General features: G+C 37.2%; 1 protein-coding gene across 4 annotated transcripts in view; it reads left to right on the top strand.

Moving 5' to 3' along the window:
- RGL1 (ral guanine nucleotide dissociation stimulator like 1) overlaps window positions 1–22,367 on the top strand; it is a 256,371-nt gene that overhangs the window by 169,135 nt on the left and 64,869 nt on the right. For all 4 annotated transcript variants that reach the window (XM_026001170.2, XM_026001171.2, XM_072733182.1 and 1 more), the window contains one exon: window positions 2,849–3,057. In XM_026001170.2, the coding sequence (XP_025856955.1) occupies window positions 2,849–3,057 (209 nt within the window). The remainder of the gene's footprint in view (window positions 1–2,848; window positions 3,058–22,367) is intronic.

Genomic DNA, 22,367 nt, shown 5'->3' with positions numbered 1-22,367 from the left:
TATTGTCATTCATGCTGACTCATTGCACCTAGAGAATAATTTAAAAAATCTATATAGTGCAAGTATTTTATTAGCTTCCATTAGCTCAAACATGGTTCTTCCTGATGTACAGATGCAAACACTGAGGAGTAGAAACCATCACAGGGAGCTATGGGGGATCAGCCACGCATCTTGAGATTTCTTGTTTTCCAGAGGAAAAAGAGGACTGAAGGAAGCGACTGGGTTAATGAGTAGCAGGACTCCATTCCCAAGGGAGAGCTGTGGCTTCCTGCCAAATCTGCTTTCTGGCAGGAAAGGGGACCCCCTTCATCAGGTCCTTTGACAAGTATTTTTCTCTGTGTTTGAATTTTTGGCTACATCAGGGCTCAGAGAAAAATTAGTTCTTTTAAGTAGTTTTTACTTTCAATAAGAAAAGATTTAAAGTGGAATTTGCATTGTGAATAAAGTAAGAGTCCTCAAATTACGAAATTGTTTGGTAAGGGAACATTGTCACAAGGTAAGGAATTAGAATTAGAGCTTGAATATCCCTCGAGAACGAGAAGCCATTCCCTTCATTGTTGTTGTTAACATTTGACATTGAAGCATGTTTTTTTAAACTACTTTTTAATAGTATGAGGCTGATCATTTTTTGGGAACCAGATCGTTGAAGTAACAAAGTAAAACATAGAAACATCCCTACATTTTGGTATTGAGAAAGAGGTCAAAGGGATACAGATGTTAGAAGATAAAAATTAACATTGTATTTTATGATTTTTTTAAGTGGAAAGTGGCAAAAACGGAATATGGTTTAAATGCATCACAGTGACTTAGTAAGTTTACGTTTTCCAAAGTATGTTCATTCTGGTGGTCTGCAAGATGCCGTGAGATTAAAGGGAATTCCATTTGGAAGGATCATGTGAGCGTGTTAAAGGCAAATTCTAGAATAAAGAAATGTATTTGACTTTGTCTTACTCTGTAGTTCCCAGACTTGACCACAGGACCTTTTGTTTTAGAACTGGTGTTTTATAGCACCCATGTAGGGCGACACTGTACTAACTAGTAAAAAAAAAAAAGTAATTAGACTTTGAAACCATATATCCTTTTCATTTATTGTTTCTGCTTAAAATGAGTTGACACTCCTGGGAGGACAGATGGATTCTATTAGGCCTGTTTTAAAAACTACATATAGAGTGATAACGGATGGTTATTAGGCCATGATATGAGTCAACAGGCTGAAGAGGCCTACAGAAATGTTTGGTATTTTGCCTGAACCAGATCCTGCTCCTTAATAAAATAAAAGTATCCTTCGAGAAGGAAAGAAAGAAAATCAGCCATGGAAGATGCAGTCATACTATTAATTCCTGTTCGCATTTAGACATAATGACATTAAGGTACTCTCACCTTCTCCTAAAAGTGATTGCCACCACTTTGGTCTTCCTAGAAGCAATCTCACCAGCTAACTTCCTTCCAGGAGTTTAACATCTGACAGACCAGGTGAAGAAAAAGAGAACAGGTATTTAGTGAGCACAGTGTCATCATTGAGAGATCCGGTTCTTTCTTCTTTGCTCCCCTTCCTTAATTTTCACATATCAGGTTTTTTCAATTTTGGAAAGTCTGGTATGCAACAATTCAAACTTAAAACTGAGAAAAACTGCCTGGCAATTGTTTGCATTACTGACAATGATTGTTTGCTTTAGAAAATGATCCTCTTGGTAGGACATCTTCGTGCCTGTGTAGGACAATTTAGGCTGAAAATCACCTCTCTGTGTAATTTGTTAGGCATAGATTTATTGCAGGATATAAGGCACGCTCCTCTTTTTCTTCAATTTAGTTCTTCTCTCCCCTCATACTCAATTTTAAGCTTTGCATATCTTATCAGTAATCAGTTGTATTTTATGTCTACCAAGGTGCAATTATACCTGCCAATACTATTTGATTGGAATCACATGAGAATGAAACTTGTCATGAACATATGTTTTTCTTGTTCATCGCTTGGCTGTAGGAGGCAGGGGTCATATGCCCATCCACCCCTTTCCATTTCTCCCCAGAGAGTAGCCCTGGGCCGCTTGGTCCAGCCACTTCTTGGGCAGTTCTGTTGATTGTTGATCACATTGAATCAGGAAGGCCTTTGCTTTTTGCAGACCGAAGAACATCAGACCATGGTCAGATCTCCACAGATTTCCATGGAGATCACACTCCTACCAAGGCTGGTCTTTTAGCCTAGCAAAATAGTGTCAGTTGGTTCACACAAATCCTAAAACTCAGCAGTCACCTCCTCAAAGCCAGTATGAGTCAGCTCCAGCACACCAGTGTAGGAGTTGCCTTTAAGAATGAATTTGGGGGCACCTGGGTGGCTCAGTGGTTGAGCCTCTGCCTTTGGCTCAGGTCCTGATCCCAGGGTCCTGGGATCGAGTCCTGCTTCAGGCTCCCCACAGGGAGCCTGCTTCTCCTTCTGCCTATGTCTCTGCCTCTCTCTGTATGTCTCTTGAGTAAATAAAAATAAATAAATAAAATAAAGAAAAAGAATGAGTTTGACAACTTACCATGGAACAATCCAAAGGGAATGACTGATTAACTTTTGCTGAGCTTGAACCTAGGGTTGCAGAAAACATCCATGGCCTATTTAGGCTGGTAACCAGGGACTTGCATAGAAACAAGTGTAACCATGATGAAGTAAAAAGCAACACACACACACACCACCATCACCTCACTGTTCCACTCACAGGGGAGAATTGCCTCACATGGCTTGTAGGGACATGAAAGCAGAGGGGGGAAAACATGACCGGCTGTGTGTAAGTCTACTTGAGCATTTGCAGTTTTATGCTGGGGAGTCATTTCGCCTGATCATAACCATGGATTTATTGTACAGGTTGAAGGGGACCAGCTGCCTCCAGGACATACGGTCAGTCAATATGAAACCTGTAAGATCAGGACCATAAAAGCTGGCACCTTGGAGAAGCTTGTGGAGAACCTGCTGACGGCTTTTGGGGACAATGACTTTACCTATATCAGCATCTTCCTGTCAACGTACAGAGGCTTTGCCTCTACTAAAGAAGTGCTAGAACTGCTGCTGGACAGGTAAGAACCTAACAGAGTTTGAGAGATGATAGAAGCCTAGAAAGGCTTTTTGCAGAGGGAAGGCATGATTTTGGATTCACGTGCACATGGTATGCCGAGTGGGATGTGTGAGAAAGGATTAATTGGAACAACTTTGGGAACTGGGGTACAAGGGCTCTTCAGGAGTGATTTTATGGTTTATTTCTGGTAGAAATCCCTTATAAAAAATCTATAAAATATTTAGGAGTACTTGTTTTAAACCTAGACTTTGTTGTGTATAGAGTTCAGTTACTGTTTGCTACCCTAAAATTTTCTCCATATTTTCATAATCTTATATTATTCTAGTAAATCATCAGTACCCAGGACTCTTATTGGGTTGCTGGGACAATTAAATATGCTAATATATGTGATGTGTGGAGTTCACTATTAGACCTATAGGAAGAAGCTAAGGGATGGTAGCTTCAATAATGAGGACGATAATATTAACAATCACTGTGCATTGACTGCTTTAAGGATATGCACATAAATATTATCCCTGGTTTAAGTTGTTAGGTTACATGTTACCTACAACAGAGCAGTATATATTACAAGTCACACATTGATAATTCTGTTTTCTCCCTTAGTTTTGCTTTATTTATAATTAAACTTGACCTTTTAATAAATTATTAAATTGACTTAATATTGGGAGGAAGAAAGCCATTAGTCAAATAATTGTTTTAGAGACATGAGAGTTCTCATCTAAATCCTTATATTCTAGGGTTTCCTGCGTAAGAAAGGAAATGAGATAGGATGTTTTTGTTGGAGTAGTTGAATGCTGACTTCTAACTAGGTTTTTAAAAATTTTGAAAGTATTATATGCTCATGTGCTCATAGAAGAGTCTAAAAAGAAACATTCGTGTTTACTCATATTTCTGTGTTTTCCCAAATATCTTTTATTAGTTTTTTTAAAAAACTAGAAGTAGAAAAAAAATTAAACAAACCATAATCTAATTAGGCAGATAACATGTATTAACATTTTAAAAATAGAAGTAATAGGGGCGCCTGAGTGCCTCATTGGTTAAGCATCTGCCTTCAGCTCAGGTCATGATCTCAGGGTCCTGGGATCGACTCCCATGTCGGGCTCCCTGCTCAGTGGGGAGTCTGCTTCTTCCTCTCTGTCTGCTACTCCCCCAGCTCCTGCTCTCTGTTGTTATCTGTCTCTCTCAAATAAATAAATAAAATCTTTTTTAAAAAAGAAGTAATCTACTATATATTAATATATATAGTAATCACTATATATGTGTATGTATATGTATATATATACTATATATGTGTGTGTGTGTATATATATAGTGAAAAGTTCAATTCAAAAAATTATAGAAAGTAAATATCTTTTCCCTCAAGTTCCACTCCTCATAGGTAATCACTATAGATCATTCCTTTTGTATTCCTCAATTTTCCTGGGCATATATACATACACACATACATAAATACATTTATGTAAATATATGTTTGTTTATATATGATAGTTAAAAAATTATATATATTTTTATATGATATAAAAGCTGTTCCACAACTTTGTTTTTTTACTTATCTGTCTTAAAGATTTCTTTTAAAAAAAGATTTATTTATTATTTGAATGAGAGAAAATGAGTCAGGGGAGGGGCAGGGTGGAGGGAGAGGATCTTAGGCAGACTCCCTGCTGAGCCTGGATCCCTACACTAGGACTCCATCTTATAACCCTGAGATCATGGCCTGAGCCAAAACCAAGAGTCTGAGGCTTAAATGATTGAGCCATTCAGGCACCCTTGTCTTGGAGACATTTTATTCCTTAAGAGAATTAACATAGGCAAAAGGCTTAAAACAGTGGCTGGCATATTGAAAGCTCAAGAAATGTAAGACATTGTTATTTGAAAATCACATAGAGATGGATTTACCATGTTTTTTTTAGTGGCTTTATAGTATTTATTGGATAGATTATTCTGTGGATGGACAGTTACTTTCTCTAGTTTTTTGTTTTCAAAATTTTTAAACAATGCTGCAAAGAGTGTCTTTGAATATATATATCCTTGAGAGTTCTATAGGATAATTTCATTATATATAACATTTCTATCATCTATTTCTTTATCTATAGGATAATTTTATTATCATATTATCAAAGGATGATTGATGGGGCAAAATACGTAAACATTTTAAAATGTGAAAGGTTTCACATTTCATTTGTTTGTTTGTAAATCACCCTCCAGAAAAATGTATGAACCACACTCCTGTCCACAAAGAATGAGAGTTCCCTGTTCTTGCGCTTTCCCCACCTCCTTGTCAAATATGGATCTCTGTCATGATCTGTTCAATGAAAGCTCATTGTTTTTAAGTTTGTGTTTCTTAGATTTGTGATTGAAGTTTAGCATCTTTAAAACACTGGGCATTTGTGTTTTTCATTTATGTCTCTTCATATCCTTTTCTTACTTTTATTTTGGACTATTGTCATCTAATTTTTGATCATCTCATTATAACTCTTAAATATTATGAAATTAGTTTTTTGCCTATCATATGTTGGAAATATCTTTCCTAATTTGTCCCTTGGAAATTTGTCCCTTTTTGTTTTATTTTATTTAGTTAGTTATAAAATCTTAAGAGATTTTATTTGAGAGAAAGAGAAGAGCACAAGAGAGGGCTGGGGAGAGGGAAAAGCAGACTCCCGACTGAGCAGGGAACCCAATGCAGGGCTGGATCCCAGGACCCTGAGATCATGACCTGAGCTGAAGGCAGACGCTTAACTGACTGAGCCACCCAGGTGCCTCTGCCCCTTGGTTTTATAAGTTATTTATTAAAAGGTCATCTGGGCTAAAGAAGATGTGGTTTATGTATACAATGGAATATTACTCAGCAATTAGAAACGACAAATACCCACCATTTGCTTCAACGTGGATGGAACTGGAGGGTATTATGCTGAGTGAAATAAGTCAATCGGAGAAGGACAAACAGTGTATGTTCTCATTCATTTGGGGAATATAAATAATAGTGAAAGGGAATATAAAGGAAGGGAGAATAAATGTTGGGAAATATCAGGAAGGGAGACAGAACATAAAGACTCCTAACTCGGGGAAACGAACTAGGGGTGGTGGAAGGGGGGAGGAGGGCGGGTGTTGGAGGGGAATGGGTGACAGGCACTGAGGTGGACACTTGACGAGATGAGCACTGGGTGTTTTTCTGTATGTTGGTAAATTGAACACCAATAAAAATTAATTAAAAAAAAAAAAAAGGTTATCTGGGTGGCTCAGTCAGTTGGGTGTTGAACTCCTGGTTCTCAGAGTCGGCTTACGTTTTTCTGTCCTCTGCCCATCTCTCCTGAGCTCTCTTGGATGCTCTCTCTCCCCCCAAATAAATAAATAAATAAGTATTTTAAAATAATAAAAGTTGTTTATTAATGTTTTCATGAAGACATTTAAAACAATTTTTTATGCAGTCATAGCTATCAGTCTTAAGTAAGGCCTTTAATAATGAAGTTCTATTCTAATGGGATTAAAGTTAGTGATAAGTGGGTTTTTCTTAAGGTATTTTCCTCACAGATGTAAGGTAGAGTGACATCATTTGGACTGATGATTATTCATATATTTATATTCAGGCATATTCACAAAATTTCTTTCTGTCCTCTATCATACATTAATCTGAGCAGGATAAGTCTGGACTTTATCATAGATAGGAAGTTCTGTTTTTTGTTTTTGTTTTTGTTTTTTTTTTGCACAGCAGCAGTTAAAATGTTAAGCTTGAAGTATGAACCTGTTGTATAAGTACATAATTTCTTTCATTGTATATCTCACACCTATAAATAGAACTTGGAGAATTATATGAATTTTCTCTTTGCTATTTCATGTATATATAAAGGACACAGTATATGCAGTATACTTTGGCCAACCGTATGGGGAAATAAATCAACACATCAAAAATTCCTACAAGTTTTCTTTGGAATTGGCAACCTCTTCTACTTATAGGGTAACTCTACTGATAATAGGCCACAGATGTCCACAGTCAGTAAGGAGTGCACATGAGTTCCAGCTGTTCATCATAAATAGTGGACATACACACAGGAACTAGAATGTTTAGTCTGTGACTCACATACATCCAGCTTTTATTTGATGATTTTAAAAATCTTCTCTTTGTTTTATTATAGGAGATACCCATTTTTGGATTTTTCAAAGCTTAATTGGATGACAGTTATTAAATAACACAGTCAACATGAATTCAAGTTCAAATGATGAATTCATAATTCAAATTCAATTTAGTTCGAACTATCGTTTAAGGTATAACTGAACAAGAGAGTTAGGATTTATCTTGACCTGTTTGGATGGGCCATGGCGTGGCCTTAAATTTCACCTCGTGGTCCTATCCTTTGCTTGCCTCTGAAATGAGTGGAATCAACAACCTCTGAATGCCTAAAAACACCAGTATTCTGCAAGACACCATTAGGGTGAAACAGAAAGACTTGGTTGATTCTCACCCTTGTGGTGAATGTACTGTGAAGCTGTTGGTCCTTAACCTCCAGGGTGACTCATTCACTTGCAATACCCTCTACATAATTTGTGTTTAGAACTTTGTATTCTTTTTCTTAGGACACTTCAAATTCCATTTACTCTGCAAAACCTGGATTCACCCTGAGAACTTAATATTTTACTGCAAAAGATAAGGCTTACAGTCATAAAACAAATAGACAACCACTTAAGATGGTGTAAAAAGAGATTCTATCATGTTCTGTAGACATTCAGAGAAATAAATCTCATTTATTTTGCTTCCTCTGTGGAAATTTGGATTTATCCATGTATGTACAAACTTCAACATGAATGTTTTTTTCTCCCATTTCCTTTTCACTTAGATCTTGTGACCAGATGTTAATCTTCGTTTAATTTTAACCAAAATTCAGATTCTTTGGAACACTGGGTTTTTTAATTGGTTGTTGGGAGTTTTAATGTCTGTAATTGGGAGGTCAGCAATTAAATTGCACAAACTTACCTTCTCTGAATATAAGTTTGATATACTATTTTCTTGTCAGTAAATTGTGGTAAGGTTGTTTGTGAGTCTCTGATGTCATTTTTTTTTTTTAATGATTTCTCTTGGTTTCTTAATAGTAGATTGCTTATCTTTTGTGAAATCAACACTGAGAAGTTATTATAGGATGTGCTAATCCCTAACCAGTTAAGAATGGATTGAAGGCAGATGCTGCAGTCTTTATTTACCCCCAGAGGAAAGCTTATTTGTTTTTTGTTTTTGAGGAAAGCTTATTTGAAGTCAAGCTTTGATTTTCCTTAAGACTTCCAATCATGTGGCTTTTCTCGTATGGAACTCTATGTACTTTGAAAAAAAATCTTTTGTAGTTTTTTCATTTTGCTAATATGAGTCTTTCTGATTGACCAATAGACAGTGAGTTTGAAGTCATATATGGCTAATTCCATATGTTTGCTTTATCTCGTGCTTGGGGTTATCAGCAGTTCACCAGGAATCCTGTTTTCTGTGCTTGTCACCATGGCTTAGTTAATTCTAGGGCTCATTGACTTCCTTTTAACCTAAGAGAAAGTTTTGAATTGTGGCTTAGTTGTTTGTTTTAATGCTTTGAGATTTTTATTTTGTGTAACTTCAAACATACATTCCACTTAAACATATATTCTTGCGCCATACCATTAAAATAATAGCATATAGGTCCCACTGAAAATACCCAACCTCAGCTGTAGGAGGAAACCTCCCTCAACTAGTGATCCTCACTGAGGACCATGAAATGTTGATCAGCATACCTAGACTTTTCTTTAGACAGCTGTCATGTTAGCTACTCTTGGGCCATTTATTGATCATTCTCTCTTTCTCTGATCCTTTCATATAAGAAGTAATCAGAATGCCAAGGACAAGCAGTATAGGGGTGAATGTGTCTCCAGAAACTTTTGCTACGCCATGTTGGCAGTTGGTTCACAGTTTGGAAAGGGGTATTTCAGATCTGTACCTGAGCAGATCTGAAATACCCCTTCATTTCATGTGAATTCTCCCAGTGGAGGACTTTTGGAGAGGATAAAGATTAAAGGCATCCATCAGCACTATACTTTAAGACCAATCGGACTTGAATTTGCTTGCTTTAGGTCACAGAGAGGAGACTAATTCAGTGGGTCTTTGAACTTGTTTCTTCTTTCTGTATTTTCTGGCGCTGCATTTTCACAGACTTTATCTCAGTTTATTTATTATTATATTACTTGCATGTTTACAGATAAGAAAACTGAGGCTCAGAAACATTGAATCAGAAAGTGGCAGAGCTAGAATTAAACCTACCTCTTTCTGAGTTGAAATCGCTTTCCAAGCATACCATATCACTTCCCATGATTTATTAATGCCATTTCAAGGGAGGGGGTGATGTGGGGATCCCCTCCAGCTATACTCACTTGATTTTCCTTGGAAGCTACATTGCTCTCTTCATATAATTGTGAGCAATTCACATGGACATCAGTGTTCCCATTTGTTCATTTATTCAAATGATAGTTACCAGATGTTTAATATATATCACATACTGTTCTGTACAATGTGCAGTGCATATAATAGTGGGCAAACTGGTCATGACTCCTGTACTCTTCATACTTAATGGGTAGCAGGGGGACAGTAACATTAAATCATCATACAAGCAAATGTATATGATCAAAATTTGTACAATCCTTGGGACATAAGAACTAGATTCTATGACAGAGACAGTCAAGAGAGAATTTAGGGGGTGGATGTTACCCAACCAAAACTACATGTCGGCCAGTGATTTAGGGTGATTAAATAGGTCATGGACCATCAAGGTTACTATTGGGTTTGTGTGTCTAGAGTGTTTCTATTTGATGTGCTCAGGGCAAATCCACTGGCCTGAATCTGCTACTTCCCAAAAAGGACTCTTCTTAGAGGATATAGTAAATGAGAAAGCTTGGGAAAACTTAGCAAATATATGATCACTATGGAGACAGTAATCTTAAGCCCATACTTTGACACCCGGAGTAGTAACACCTTCATATGTAAAATATGCTGTACCAATAACCAGCAAGAATGAAGCTGACCTTGCTGAATGAAGCCAGTTCCCCCCACAGCGCAGAGAAAAGTCAATCAAATGTAAAGCCTGACAAAATAAGTCAGTCAGAGAAAGACAAACACCAAATGATTTCACTCATATGTGAAATTTAAGGAACAAAGGGAAAAAATGAGAAAGACAAATCAAGAAACAGACTTAATTGTAGAGAACAAACTCATGGTTACCAGAGGAGTAGGGCTGGAGGGATGGGTTAAATAGGTCATGGGATGAAGGCGTGCACCTGTGATGAGCACTGGGTATTGTATGGAAGGGTTGAATCACTATATTGTACATGTGAAACTAATGTAACACTGTATTTTAACTATACTGGAATTAAAATAAAATATAACGCTTGAAAACAGTTTATTTCCATAGACTTTGTCAGAAGTGCCAAATATGTTTCCATTTCCTTTCAGAGTTTTAGGATATTTATGGGAAAAGCAGTCTTCCTGTCTTTCTTTTAGTCATGCGATTCTTGTGTGAGGCGTAGAGTGTAATGGTTTAGAGCATGGCTCAGCAGTGAGAAAATGAATTTGACTCCAGTTTTGCACTTCTTACTTGCTCCACAACATTGGGCAAGTTACTTTATCTTACTAGCTTCCATTACTTTATCTTACTAGCTTCAATTTCCATATCTTTAACATGAGAATGAAAAATAATCCTAATATTTATAGAGTTATGAGGTTTAAACTTGAAGATATAAAGTTCTTTTTTTTAAGATTTTATTTAGGGAAGGGAGGAAAAAGATTTTATTTATTTATTCATGAGAGACAGAGAGAGAGAGAGAGAGAGAGAGGCAGAGACACAGGCAGAAGGAGAAGCAGGCTCCATGCAGGGAGCCTAACATGGGACTCGATCCCAGGACTCCAGGATCACGCCCTGGGCCAAAGGCAGGCACTAAACCACTGAGCCACCCAGGCATTCCGTTATAAAGTTCTTAGTATAGTGGCTGGCAAATAATTAAGTGCTTAGGAAATTACCATTAGTTTTCCTTTCTTCATGGTACTTTCTACCACTGGAAATTACTTTTTAAAAATTTATCTTGCTTATTTCTTGACTATCTCCCCCACTTAGTGACTATGCCTATCTTGTTCACAGCTGTATCCTTAGGAATGGTATCTGGCAGTAGGTGCTTAGGAGCTATCCTCACAACGAATAAATAATGGTTTATATATTATTTATGCCTATTATGAGTATGTGCATTAGAAGGTACACTGTGGATATTCCCCAGCATCCTCCTCCATCTAGTGGGTCAAATAAATCTGAAGAATACCATTACCGTCAAGGCAGTGGGCTCAATGTACTTTTAAAAAAGAGACTTAAAATATATATACAGTTAAGGTTCAGAGCAAAATTATGGAAAGTACCAGGAGTTCTCACATACCTCCTGCCCCTACACATGCCCCCACTATCAACATCCTCACTAGAGTAGTACATTTGTTACATTCATTGATAGACACATCATTATCACCCAAAGTCTGTAGTTAAATTAAGGTTCAACTTAATATTGTACATTCAGTGGATTTGAACAAATGTAAAATGACATATATTCATCATTATAGTATCATGTAGAATAGTTTCACTGTCCTAAAAATCCTCTCTGCTCTCCCCAACCCAGCCCCTGGCAATCATTGATCTTTTTACTGCCTCCATAATTCTCCTTTCTTTCAGAATGTCTGTCACATGGTTGGGAACATATAGTATGTACCCTTTCACATTGGCTTCTTGCACTTAATAGCATGCAATTGATGCTCCTCCCTATCTTTTTTTTTTTTTTTGGCTCCTCCCTATCTTAATAGCTCATTTCTTTTTAGTGTCAAATAACATTCCATTGTCTGAATGTACCACAGTTTGTTTATTCACCTACTGAAGGGAATCTTGTTGTTTCCAAGTTTTGGCAATTAAATAATAAAATAAAAGTGCTTTAAATGTCCACTACAGGTTTTTGTGTGGACCTAAGTTTTCAGCTCCTTTGGGTAAATACCAAAGAGCAGAAATGCTGAATCATATGGGAAGAGTGTTTAATTTTGGAAGAAGCTGTTAAACTGTCTTCCACAATGGATGCATTCCCACTAGCAGTCAACAAGAGTTCCTGTTGCTTCACATCCTTGCCAGCATTTGGTATTGTCCATGTTTTGGATTATGGCCATTCTGATAGGTGTGTGATGTTATCTCATCATGTTTTAAATTTGCAGTTCCATAATGACATATCATGCTAAATATCCTTTCATGCACTTACTTTGTCATCTGCGTATCTTCTTTGGCAAGGTGTCTATTTAGGTATTTTGCCCATTTTAAAATTGTGTTGTTTATTTTCTTGTTGCTGAGTTTTAAGAGTTCTTTGTGTATTTTGGATAACAGTCCTTATTAGATGTGAGTTTTGCAGATATTTTCTCTAAGTCTGTGGCTTGTCTTCTCATTTCTTGACATTGTCTTTTGCAGTGCAGAAGTTTTTAATTTTAATTAAGTCCAGTTTATCAGTATTTTCTTTCATGATTTGTGCCTTGGCTGTTGTGTCTAAAAAGACATTGTCAGGGCACCCAGATGTCTCAGTCAGTGGAGCAGGCAATTCTTGATCTAGGGATTGTGAGTTCGAGCCCCACATTGGGTATAGAGATTACTTACAAATAAAATCTTAAAAAAAAAAAAATAAAAGGACATTGTTATAACCAAGATCATCTAAGTTTTCTCTTATCATCTAGAAGCTTTTTAGTTTCGTGTTTTATATTTAGGTCTGTGATCCATTTTGAGTTGATTTTTGTGAAAGGTGTAAGTAAGGTCTGTGACGAGACTCTTTTTTTTGCATGTGAATATCCAGTTCTATCACTCATCATTTGTTGAAAAGACTGTCTTTTCTCCATTTTATTCCTTTTGCCCTTTTGTCTAAGATCAGTTGACTGTATTCATGTGAATCTATTTCTTGATTCTCTGTTCTTCTCTATTGATCTATTTGTCTGTTTTCACCAATACCATATAGTCTTAATTACTGTAGATTTATATGGTAAGTATTGAAGTCAGGTAGAATCAGTCCTATACTTTGTTCTTCAAAATTGAGCTGGTTATTCTGAGTCTTTTGCCTCTGCAAATAAACTTTAAAATCCGTTCATCAATATCCACAAAATAACTTGCTGGGATTTTGGTTGAGAATGCATTGACGTTGTAGATAAATTTGGGAAGAACTAACATTTTGACAATATTGAGTCTTCCAATCCATGAACCTGGAATATTTCCCTATTTAGTTCTTCTTTGGTATCTTTCATAGGAGTTTCATAGTGTAACCCATATATATCTTTTAAATTTTTTTAGGTTTATGTATAAATTATGTATAATATTTCTTAGAGATGCTAATGTGAAGGGTTTATGTGTTTTTAATTTCAAACTCTACTTATTCATTACTGGTATATGGAAAGCAATTAACTTTTGTATGTTAGCCTTGTATTCTGCAATCTTATTATAATCATGTATTAGTTCCCAGAGTTTTTGGTCAAATTTTTTCAGATCTCCACATAGATAATCATGTTATCTGCAAACACAGTTCTTCCCAGACTGTATACTTTTTATTTCCTTTTCTTGTTTTTTGTTTTTGCTTTTTGTATTAGCTAGGATTTCTAGATCAATGCTTAAAAGCAGTGGTGAGAGGGGACATCTTGCCTTATGTCTGATGTTAGTGGGAAAGCTTTGAGTTTCTCATTGGTAAGTATGATACTACCTGTAGATTTTTGTAGATGTTATTTATCAAGTTGAAATTTTTCCCTATCCCTAGTCTGTTGAGAATTTTATCAGGAATGAGTGTTTGATTTTGTTATATACTTTTTCTGTATCTATTAATATGATCATGTGATTTTTTTTTCATTAACTGTTGATATTGTGGATTACCTTAACTGATTTTCAAATGTTGAACCAGTTTTGTATGCTTGGAATAAATCCAACTTGGTTATGGTGTGTAATTCTTTGTTTATATTGTTGGATTCAATTTGCTTTTTTTTTTTTTTTTTTGAGAATTTTTACATCTATATCCATGAGACATATTGGTCTGTAGTTTTTTTTTATAATGTCTTTGTCTGGTTTTGGTATTAGGTTAATACTTGCCTTATAGAATGAGTTAGAAAATACTACCTCTGATCATATCTTCTGGAAGGTTTTGTAAAGAATCAGTATAGTTTCTTCCTTAAATGTTTGGTAGAATTTACCAGGATACCATCTGGACCTGGTGCTTTCTATTTTGGAAGGTTACTGATTATTGATTTAATTTCTTTAATAAATACAGATCTATTCAAATTGTTTATTCTTGTGTGAGTTTTATATAGATATGAATTTCTGTTTTTAAAGATATTAAAGGAGGGCAGGAGGGCAGGCAGAGGCAGAGAGAGAGAGGGAGACTCAGGCAGGAAGTCCAATGTGAGACTTGATCCCAGGACCCTGGGATCATGACGTGAGCTAAAGGCAGACACTTAACCCACTGAGCTACCTGAGCACCCCTGTAGATATGAATTTCTGACCTATATAATATTTCTTTTCTCTGAGGAACTTGTTTTAGTGTTTCTTGCAAGGCAGATCTACTGGCTAAAAATGCCCTTGATTTTTTTTTTTTCACTTGAGAAAGTCTTTATTTCTCCTTCACTTTTGAAGGATAGTTTGAAAGGGTACAGAATTCTAGGTTTGGTGGGGTTTTGTCTCAACCTCTTAAATATTTCACTTCACTCTCTTCTTACTTGCATAGCTTCTAAGAAGAACTTGGATATAACTCTTTATAGGTAAAGTGTTTTTGTTTTGTTTTGTTTGCTGTGACTTTTTTCAAGATTTTTTTCTTTGAAAACTTTCTGAAGTTTGAATATGGTATGCCTAGGTGTAGTATTTTGGGCATTTATCTTTCTTGGTGTTCTTTGAGTTTCTTGAATTTGTGGTTTTGTGTCAGACCTTAATTTGAGGAAATTCTTATTCATTATTCCTTCAAATATTTTTTCTGTTTCCTCTTCTTGTATTCCCATTATACGTAAGTTATACTCTTTGTAATTGTCTCATAGAGTTTGATATTCTGTTCTTTTGAGGGGGGGGGATTTTTAAATTTGTTTTTGTGTGTTTGTGTGTGTTTACTTTTCTGTTTTAGGAGATTCTATTTTCATATTCTTACATGTAGACATTCTTTCTTCAGCCATGCCCATATACCAATGGGTCCATAAAAGGAATTCTTCATTTCTTTTTTTAAAAACTTATTTATTTATTAGAGAGAGTGAGAGAACATAAGCGAAGGGCAAAGGGCACATGGAGAGGGAAAGGCAGGCTTCTCACTGAGCAGGGAGCCCAACTCCGGGTTCAATCCTGGGATCATGACCTGAGCTGAAGGCAGATGCTTAACTAACTGAGCCACTCAGGCACCCACATTCTTCATTTCTGTTATAATGTTTTTGATTTCTAGCATTTCTCTCTTATTCTTTATTTCCATTTCTCTGCTTATATTATCTATCCATGTATATTGTCTACTTTTTCCTTTCAATTCCTTAGCAAGTTAATCATAGTCTTAAAAAATTCCTAATCTGATATTTCTGCCATCCTTGCTATATCTGACTCTGGTTCTGATGCTTGTTCAGTCTCTCCAAAATGTGTTTGTTTTTTGTTTTTGCCTTTTAGCATGCCTTGTAACATTTTGATGAAAGGTGGGTATGATGTACCCAGTAAAAGGAAATTGGTCTTTCATAATGTACTTGAAATATGAGGAGAAGAGAAGCTTTCTCTAGTCCTATGACTAGGTTTCAGTCTAATGGTGAGCCTGTGTCCCTGGACTGTGAACTTCACCAGTGCTTCTTAGTTGCTTTTTCTCCCCACTCTCTTTTAGTGAAAGGATGGCTAGGGGATCCTAGGGGAGATGGATATTTCCCTTCCCCTATGTGGAAGGCCAGAAGAGGCTAGAGTGGGACATTTTCCTTCCTCTGGGTAGGCTAGGCTCTGGTAAAATAGTTTGTCCTAAGAGCAGGTGTTCTTGAGAAGAATAGAGGAGTCTGGTGTATTTTAAGATGGTTCCTTTTTACCTTCCCTTGATAAAGTACCAGGAAACTTTTTTAAAAAACAGATTTCATTTATTTACTTGAGAGAGGGAGAGAGAGCACAGTGGAGGAGAGGGGCAAAGGAAAACAGGCAAGGGGAGAAGCAGACTCCCCACTGAGCAGGGAGCCCAACAGAGGACTTGATCCCAGGACCCTGAGATCATGACTGGAGCCAAAGGCATATGGTTAACTGACTGAACAACTGAACAATCCAGGCACCTCTGTCCAGGAGACTTTTATCTGGTATTTACTATGGGAATCTGGTCAAGCTCCTGAAGGTAAAACTCAAAAGCATGGCAGTACATCTTTGTCTGGGTCCCCTGTAGTTTCTCTCTCTTAGTTTCATCCACAAAGAGTCTCCAACAATTCATTAATTACGGTTCAGGTTATCCTATCCTGGCACTGGTTTACATGGAATTTCTGCTCTGATACATTGTGATTATTTGTATCTGCCTGTCTCTTCAGTTATGAGAAGCTGTGGTTTGCCCTGTCACCTCCCTTTTCTGATGAACCTAAGAATAGTTGTTCATTTTCCAGTTTGGTCAGCTTTTCACTTGTTTTTAGGATGGAGTGGCTACTTGTAGCCTCCTTACATACTGGACTGGAAACTGGAAGTTCTTTTTTAGCCATTTTTAAATCATGTTCAATTTCTTAATGTTGAATTTTAGGAGTTTTTTGTATATTTTGGATAATAGTTCTTTATTATATATGTCTTTGGAAAATATTTTCTACCTCTTTGTGATTTTCTTCTCATTTTCTTTTCTTTTTTAAAAAAATTTATTTATTTATTCATCAGACAGAGAGAGAGAGAGAGAGAGAGAGAGGCAGAGACATAGGGAGAGGGGCAGGCTCCCTGTGGGGAGTCTGATGTGGGACTTGATCCCAGGATCCTGGGATCACGAACTGAGCCAAAGGCAGACGCTCAATCGCTGAGCCACCCAGATGCCCTTCTTCTCATTTTCTCAAGCAAATGTACAATATTAAGAAAAATCCTTTTTGCCTCTGGTAGCTGTGAGGTGGTCATAGTGAATGAACATTCTTTCAAAAGCTCATAACACAGATACATTCAGCTCTTAGATACTTTCTTAGCATGAGAAGTTGGGTCAGCATTTTGAGATTTTTTGAGATGTTAAACTTCATTTTAAAATAATTTTAAAATTTACTTCTGGAATAGAACTATCCACTTGCCCACTTGTTGTTAGATTTGTGCTTGTATGTAATGCTCATGAGGTTCCATTTCTTCCTTCTCTTTTGGTGGGAGGCAAAGTTTCTAATATCTTCCCTCTGCTCTTTCAGGTCCAAGGACAGAGAGTTATGAGCAAAGAGCTTTTGGGAGCAGATACTAGCAGATCTAACCTACTTAGACTAGGGCCTCATTGCATCTCACAACGGTAACTAGAAGTCAATTCCAGTTGCTGGTCTCTTACAGCAATAACACTTATGTTAAATGTTACCATTAAACTGATAACATGATTTTTATTATGCTTCGGCTTCTTCTGAAAGTTATTTATATCTAACTTCTATCACTTACATGGGAAAGTTTGTCAAAATAATGCTGTGCCATTTTCTTCATTTATTTTAGTAACTCTCCTCTCCAACTCATTGCAACATTAAGTTGAAACAAATAGAGTGGTTTACCTATTGAGTCTTTTGTCCTAGTATCCATGAAAAAGTTGAGATTTATTGGTCAGTTGGCTCCAGGATGCTCATCCCAGTCTTATAGTGGGAAAGCTTTCAGGAAATCCTAACATTCTTTTGTTTCCTTTTCCAGCTTAAAACACAGACATACTGGATATCCTCCTAGGGTGAGAATTTCTTAGAAAATGAAAGCCATTTCTAATATTTGTGTCATATCAGATGAATTTAAATAGATTTTCTCTAGGTTTGAGTGTTGATGACTCCACAGGCAAGAAAACCCTTGGATAGCATAGATGTTATAGGTTTAGAAAAGAAAGGCAATTTGATGAAAGATAAATTGAACTCATATTTTATTTCCTGTGACTACAAGATAAAAATATTTGCTGATAGAAGAGGATTATAACAAGGGCTATGAGCATCTTTTAGTATCAGCGCTTCTAACATTGAAAAGAGCATTGAAAACTTCTATGAGGCATGTCCTTAATGAAAGGTAGCATGTTCTTGCTGGTTCATGCTTTATCAGGTGAAGAAAAACAGTTTAGCTCATGAAATGATAAAAGATATAATATTTATAATAACTTACATAATCAACCATGACAGGATAATGCCCCACCCCAAGAATGTCCAGTATTAATCCATGGAATATGAATATGTTGGGTTCCGGGCAAAGCAGAATTAAGGTTGCTAATTAGCCGATCTTAAAATAAGGAGATTATCTTGGATTATCTGAGTGGGTCCAATAATCACAAGGGTCCTTAAAAGTGAAAGGTGGAGGCAAAAAAGAGAATCAGAAAAAAAGATGTGAGGATGGACAGGATCAGAGAGATGTTATGTTGCTGGCTTTGAAGATGGAAGAAGGGGACAATGAGTCAATGAAATGGGCAACCTCTAGAAGTTAGAAAAGGCAATTAAATGAGTTATCTCCTAGAGGCTCTTGAAAGGAACACAGTCCTGCTGAGAAGTGTAGGACTTCTGACCTATGCAACTATAAAATAATAAACTCGTGTTGCTTAAGCCACAAATTTGTAGTAATTTGTTGTGGCCGAAATAGAAAACTAATACAATAAAAAAAATAAAAATAAAATAAAATAAAATTTTTGGTCTATTGGAGAAGTTGTTAAAAACACAATTTGTTAAAAACAGGGAATCCTTGTCAGAGAGATTGACTCCAAAAATCTAATGCTCATAGGCTACTCAAGGAAGCTGAAGATCAGGTGTTCATTCACCCTCATCTTTGTTCTGTATGGGACCTCATGCCCTGGTCAGCCATGGCTCACTTGGTCCTGGGAAGCATGGAAGGAAACAACGGACAGGGTTTAGCCTCAACAAGACAAACACTGTTACTCTTTTCTCTCTGTGACTATGCTATTGCTTTAGGTTAACCAGAAAAAAATCATTTGGTACTGTTTTAGAATTACACTCAACCCATAATCACTTGAGGGAAAATGGAAATAAGTTCCCTTCCTTCCTCAGTTGGTTGTCTTTGGCAAATCCTTATTTCTTTTTGCCAAATGGACCCAACTTTCACCCAGCAGCACTGTGGGAATTCTCTGTGGGAACATGTGGTGACCGTAGAACCCTAGCTTAATGGGCTGGTAGTAATGGTTCTGTGAAGTAGACCCTGAAAGGATGCTGTCAAAAGACTTCACCTCAGGTCATAGCCAGCCTAGCTTTCTTTTCTTGAGATGAGATAAAAAAAATGTTTCTATGAAGTAGCTTTTCTTTTCTCTTTCTTTCTTTCTTTCTTCCTTCCTTTCTTTCTTTCTTTCTTTCTCCTTTTTTAAAAAAATTTCGCTTGGCAAAGGAAGAGAAGACATGCAGTTATCCTTATTTTGTAGAAAAGAATACCAAATTGCTCGGCAGCATTTGTTTGTTTGTTTTTAAATGTGCATTTGTTTGGAACCCACAAAATAAAACTGACAACCCTGAAAGGCAAGGTACATATATCCTGAAGAATAACTGGAATATATTCCAGTTTTCAGTTCAGCTTTGACAATCTAAAGAAGTGGTCTTGACCATTTTCTAGCAGTTAGTGGGAGGGATTGATCACTAGCCTCTTTAGGAATTCACTAGAAAACTATGGATCAGCCATATAGAAAAAAAAAACATCATCAAATTTGCAAACTGTTTTAGGGGTTCCCAGACTTCCGCAAGTTCATCTAAGAACCCTTCAGGCATGGGCTTCCCAGTATGGGTGATGGGACACAACATGTGGGTGGGCCATTATGAGTCAGAGGAGCGGGGCATGGCTTCTACCTTATATCATTATGGGCCAGATATCTATGGTTCTGGAACTTAAATTCATTGATATCCTTCAAGTAAATTTAATGGTTTAAAAGATGTGCCTGAATCTTTAAAAAGGGCTTTTTTTTTTTAGTTAATTTTGTTTTTCTTATCACTTTTCTCTTATTTCACATTTCCCTGTTTTTTTTTTTTACCTGTGTGTGTATGTGTGTGAACACATGTACATGTATGTGTGTGCACAGGAGAGAACTTAGCCCTTAAGAATGATATGTGAATTGATGCTATATTGAGGTTTTGTAGCACAGGGAAGAAGAGTGATCCTAAAAATGATGGGATGCCACAGCCCTACCTTCATATTCATTATATGAGGTTTTACATAACGTATTTCCTGACGTTCTTGATGAGCTCTGCAGTAGCACCTTTTTGTGGTTGGGGAAAAAAAACTGAGCCACAAGCTTGCACTGATTTGTTAGTAATGTATTAGTTCATTTTAAACCTAAGGCAAATCTTGATCCCCTTAACAGACTCTGTGGTTGTCCGAGCATTGCCCTCTCACCACCCCAGACACACCCCATTTCTTCCATTGTCCTTCATTGTGGCCACAGCTATGGTAGCATGCTAGCAAAATGTATTTGCAGTTGATTGTTTACAGTTGCTATGCACTAGAATTGGAAGGAGGAGATACTGATGAGCCACCAAGCTGTAGTGGTGGATAAGGGACCAAAAGGGAGAAATGGATGACAAGGACTTGGAATGGAAAAAAGAAGAAATCTTACAGCAAGGGTGGGAGACCCATCACACGTAAGGAATAATTTTAAATTTGGATGGAAGCAAGTTATAGCAAGAGGGATGTCTTGATTTTCATTCCCTGGAAGAACAGGGATTATAAACTCTTTGTCCTTTTGGTCTCCTCTTCAGACAGTTTTGGGTTGGGGCCAGGGGTGAAGGTATTATTCTCAAGGAAAATTTTATAACTGTGAGGCATTTTGTAACTGTGAAGTGCAACAGAAATACTAGGTACTCTTTGTTGCTAATGTTGCCTTGACTGTCTGGGACTACGATGGAGATAATGTGGAGCATTGCAGGGCATCGAAGATGCGGGGCCCTTCACACAAAGACCTAGAGGAGAGGACAGTAGCTCATTCCGGGTCTTTTTGTAACCATAGTAAAAGTGCCTAGAGAACCAGATCTTATGAGTGGAAAGCACATTGCTGGGTTCTGTGCTCAGTACTGCTGGCACCTTGCAAGAGAACAAAGAGTCTTTGACCTTTGTCTTCTCCGTAAATAACAAGCTCCATGGTGGTAAGAAGACCTTTCCAAAGTAGGCTTGGTGGCGATGACCCAGTTCTGAGGTCAGACTTGGGTGGAGAGTGCCTGCCGTGAAGGATATTATTTAGAGTGATTAAAAACAACCCTCTTACTGATCTGTGAATACAGTCCACAGTCTTCAAAGCTTCGTTGGTGTTCCAGACATCTGCTGGCTCTTTCACCCGTATCATTCTCCTGAGTCAAGGTCAGCTTCTGAACGTTTTCCTCCTACCTGACCTGTGTTCCCATGGGTCAGTTAAAGAAAACCGCCTTGGGTGTTCATGGGCTGGGGTTTATTAGAGGAACAGAGACTCCAAGAGGCCCCAGAGTCAGCAGCTTCATGTGAGGTCTCGCTTCCCTCTCTTTCTTCCTCTCTGGTTATTCATCCATCCCCAGTAAGTGGCTTTCTCTCTATACCTTCCTCCCCTACTCCTTTCCTTTCTTTCCAGCAGGAGATGATATCAGTTCATTAATTTAACAAATGTTTACTAAGTGTATGCAAAGAACAGGCTTCATTGCTGGCTCAGGGGATATAGCAGTGAGCAAGATGAGAGAATGAATCCAGAGTCCTCACCATGGCCTCTCAGGCCCTCATGATCTGATGATCTGTCTCTGTCACCTCCATGCCTCAGCCCATTCTCTCCCCTTTACTTCATTGCTCCTTATTCACTGGTGTTCTTGATCATCTTGTCTGAATATCTTGTGTGAGGTAGCTACCTCGGACCCTCTTACCAAGTCTGATCAACCCTATCTGCTTTGTTTCTCTCCATTGTACTTTTCACTCTCTGACTTGGTATACATGCACTAATTATCATTTTATTGTTTACCTCCCCCCACTTCAATGTACGCTCCATGAAAACAGGGCCTTTGGTTTGTTCACAGCTGTATCCCCAATGCCAAGAATAGTACCTGAATGTAAACCTTAACAAATATTCCTTGGTTGAGGACTAAATGACTAAAAAGATGACAGATTGAGCAAATGAATGAAAAACATAAGGTTTCCGACCTCAAAGAAGTTATAATCTAGTGCATTGGAGACAAAATTA

Source organism: Vulpes vulpes, chromosome 13, assembly GCF_048418805.1.
Source record: "Vulpes vulpes isolate BD-2025 chromosome 13, VulVul3, whole genome shotgun sequence".
Taxonomy (NCBI): domain Eukaryota; kingdom Metazoa; phylum Chordata; class Mammalia; order Carnivora; family Canidae; genus Vulpes; species Vulpes vulpes.
Note: the sequence above shows the minus strand (reverse complement) of the source record. Positions and strands in the feature narration are given on the sequence as shown.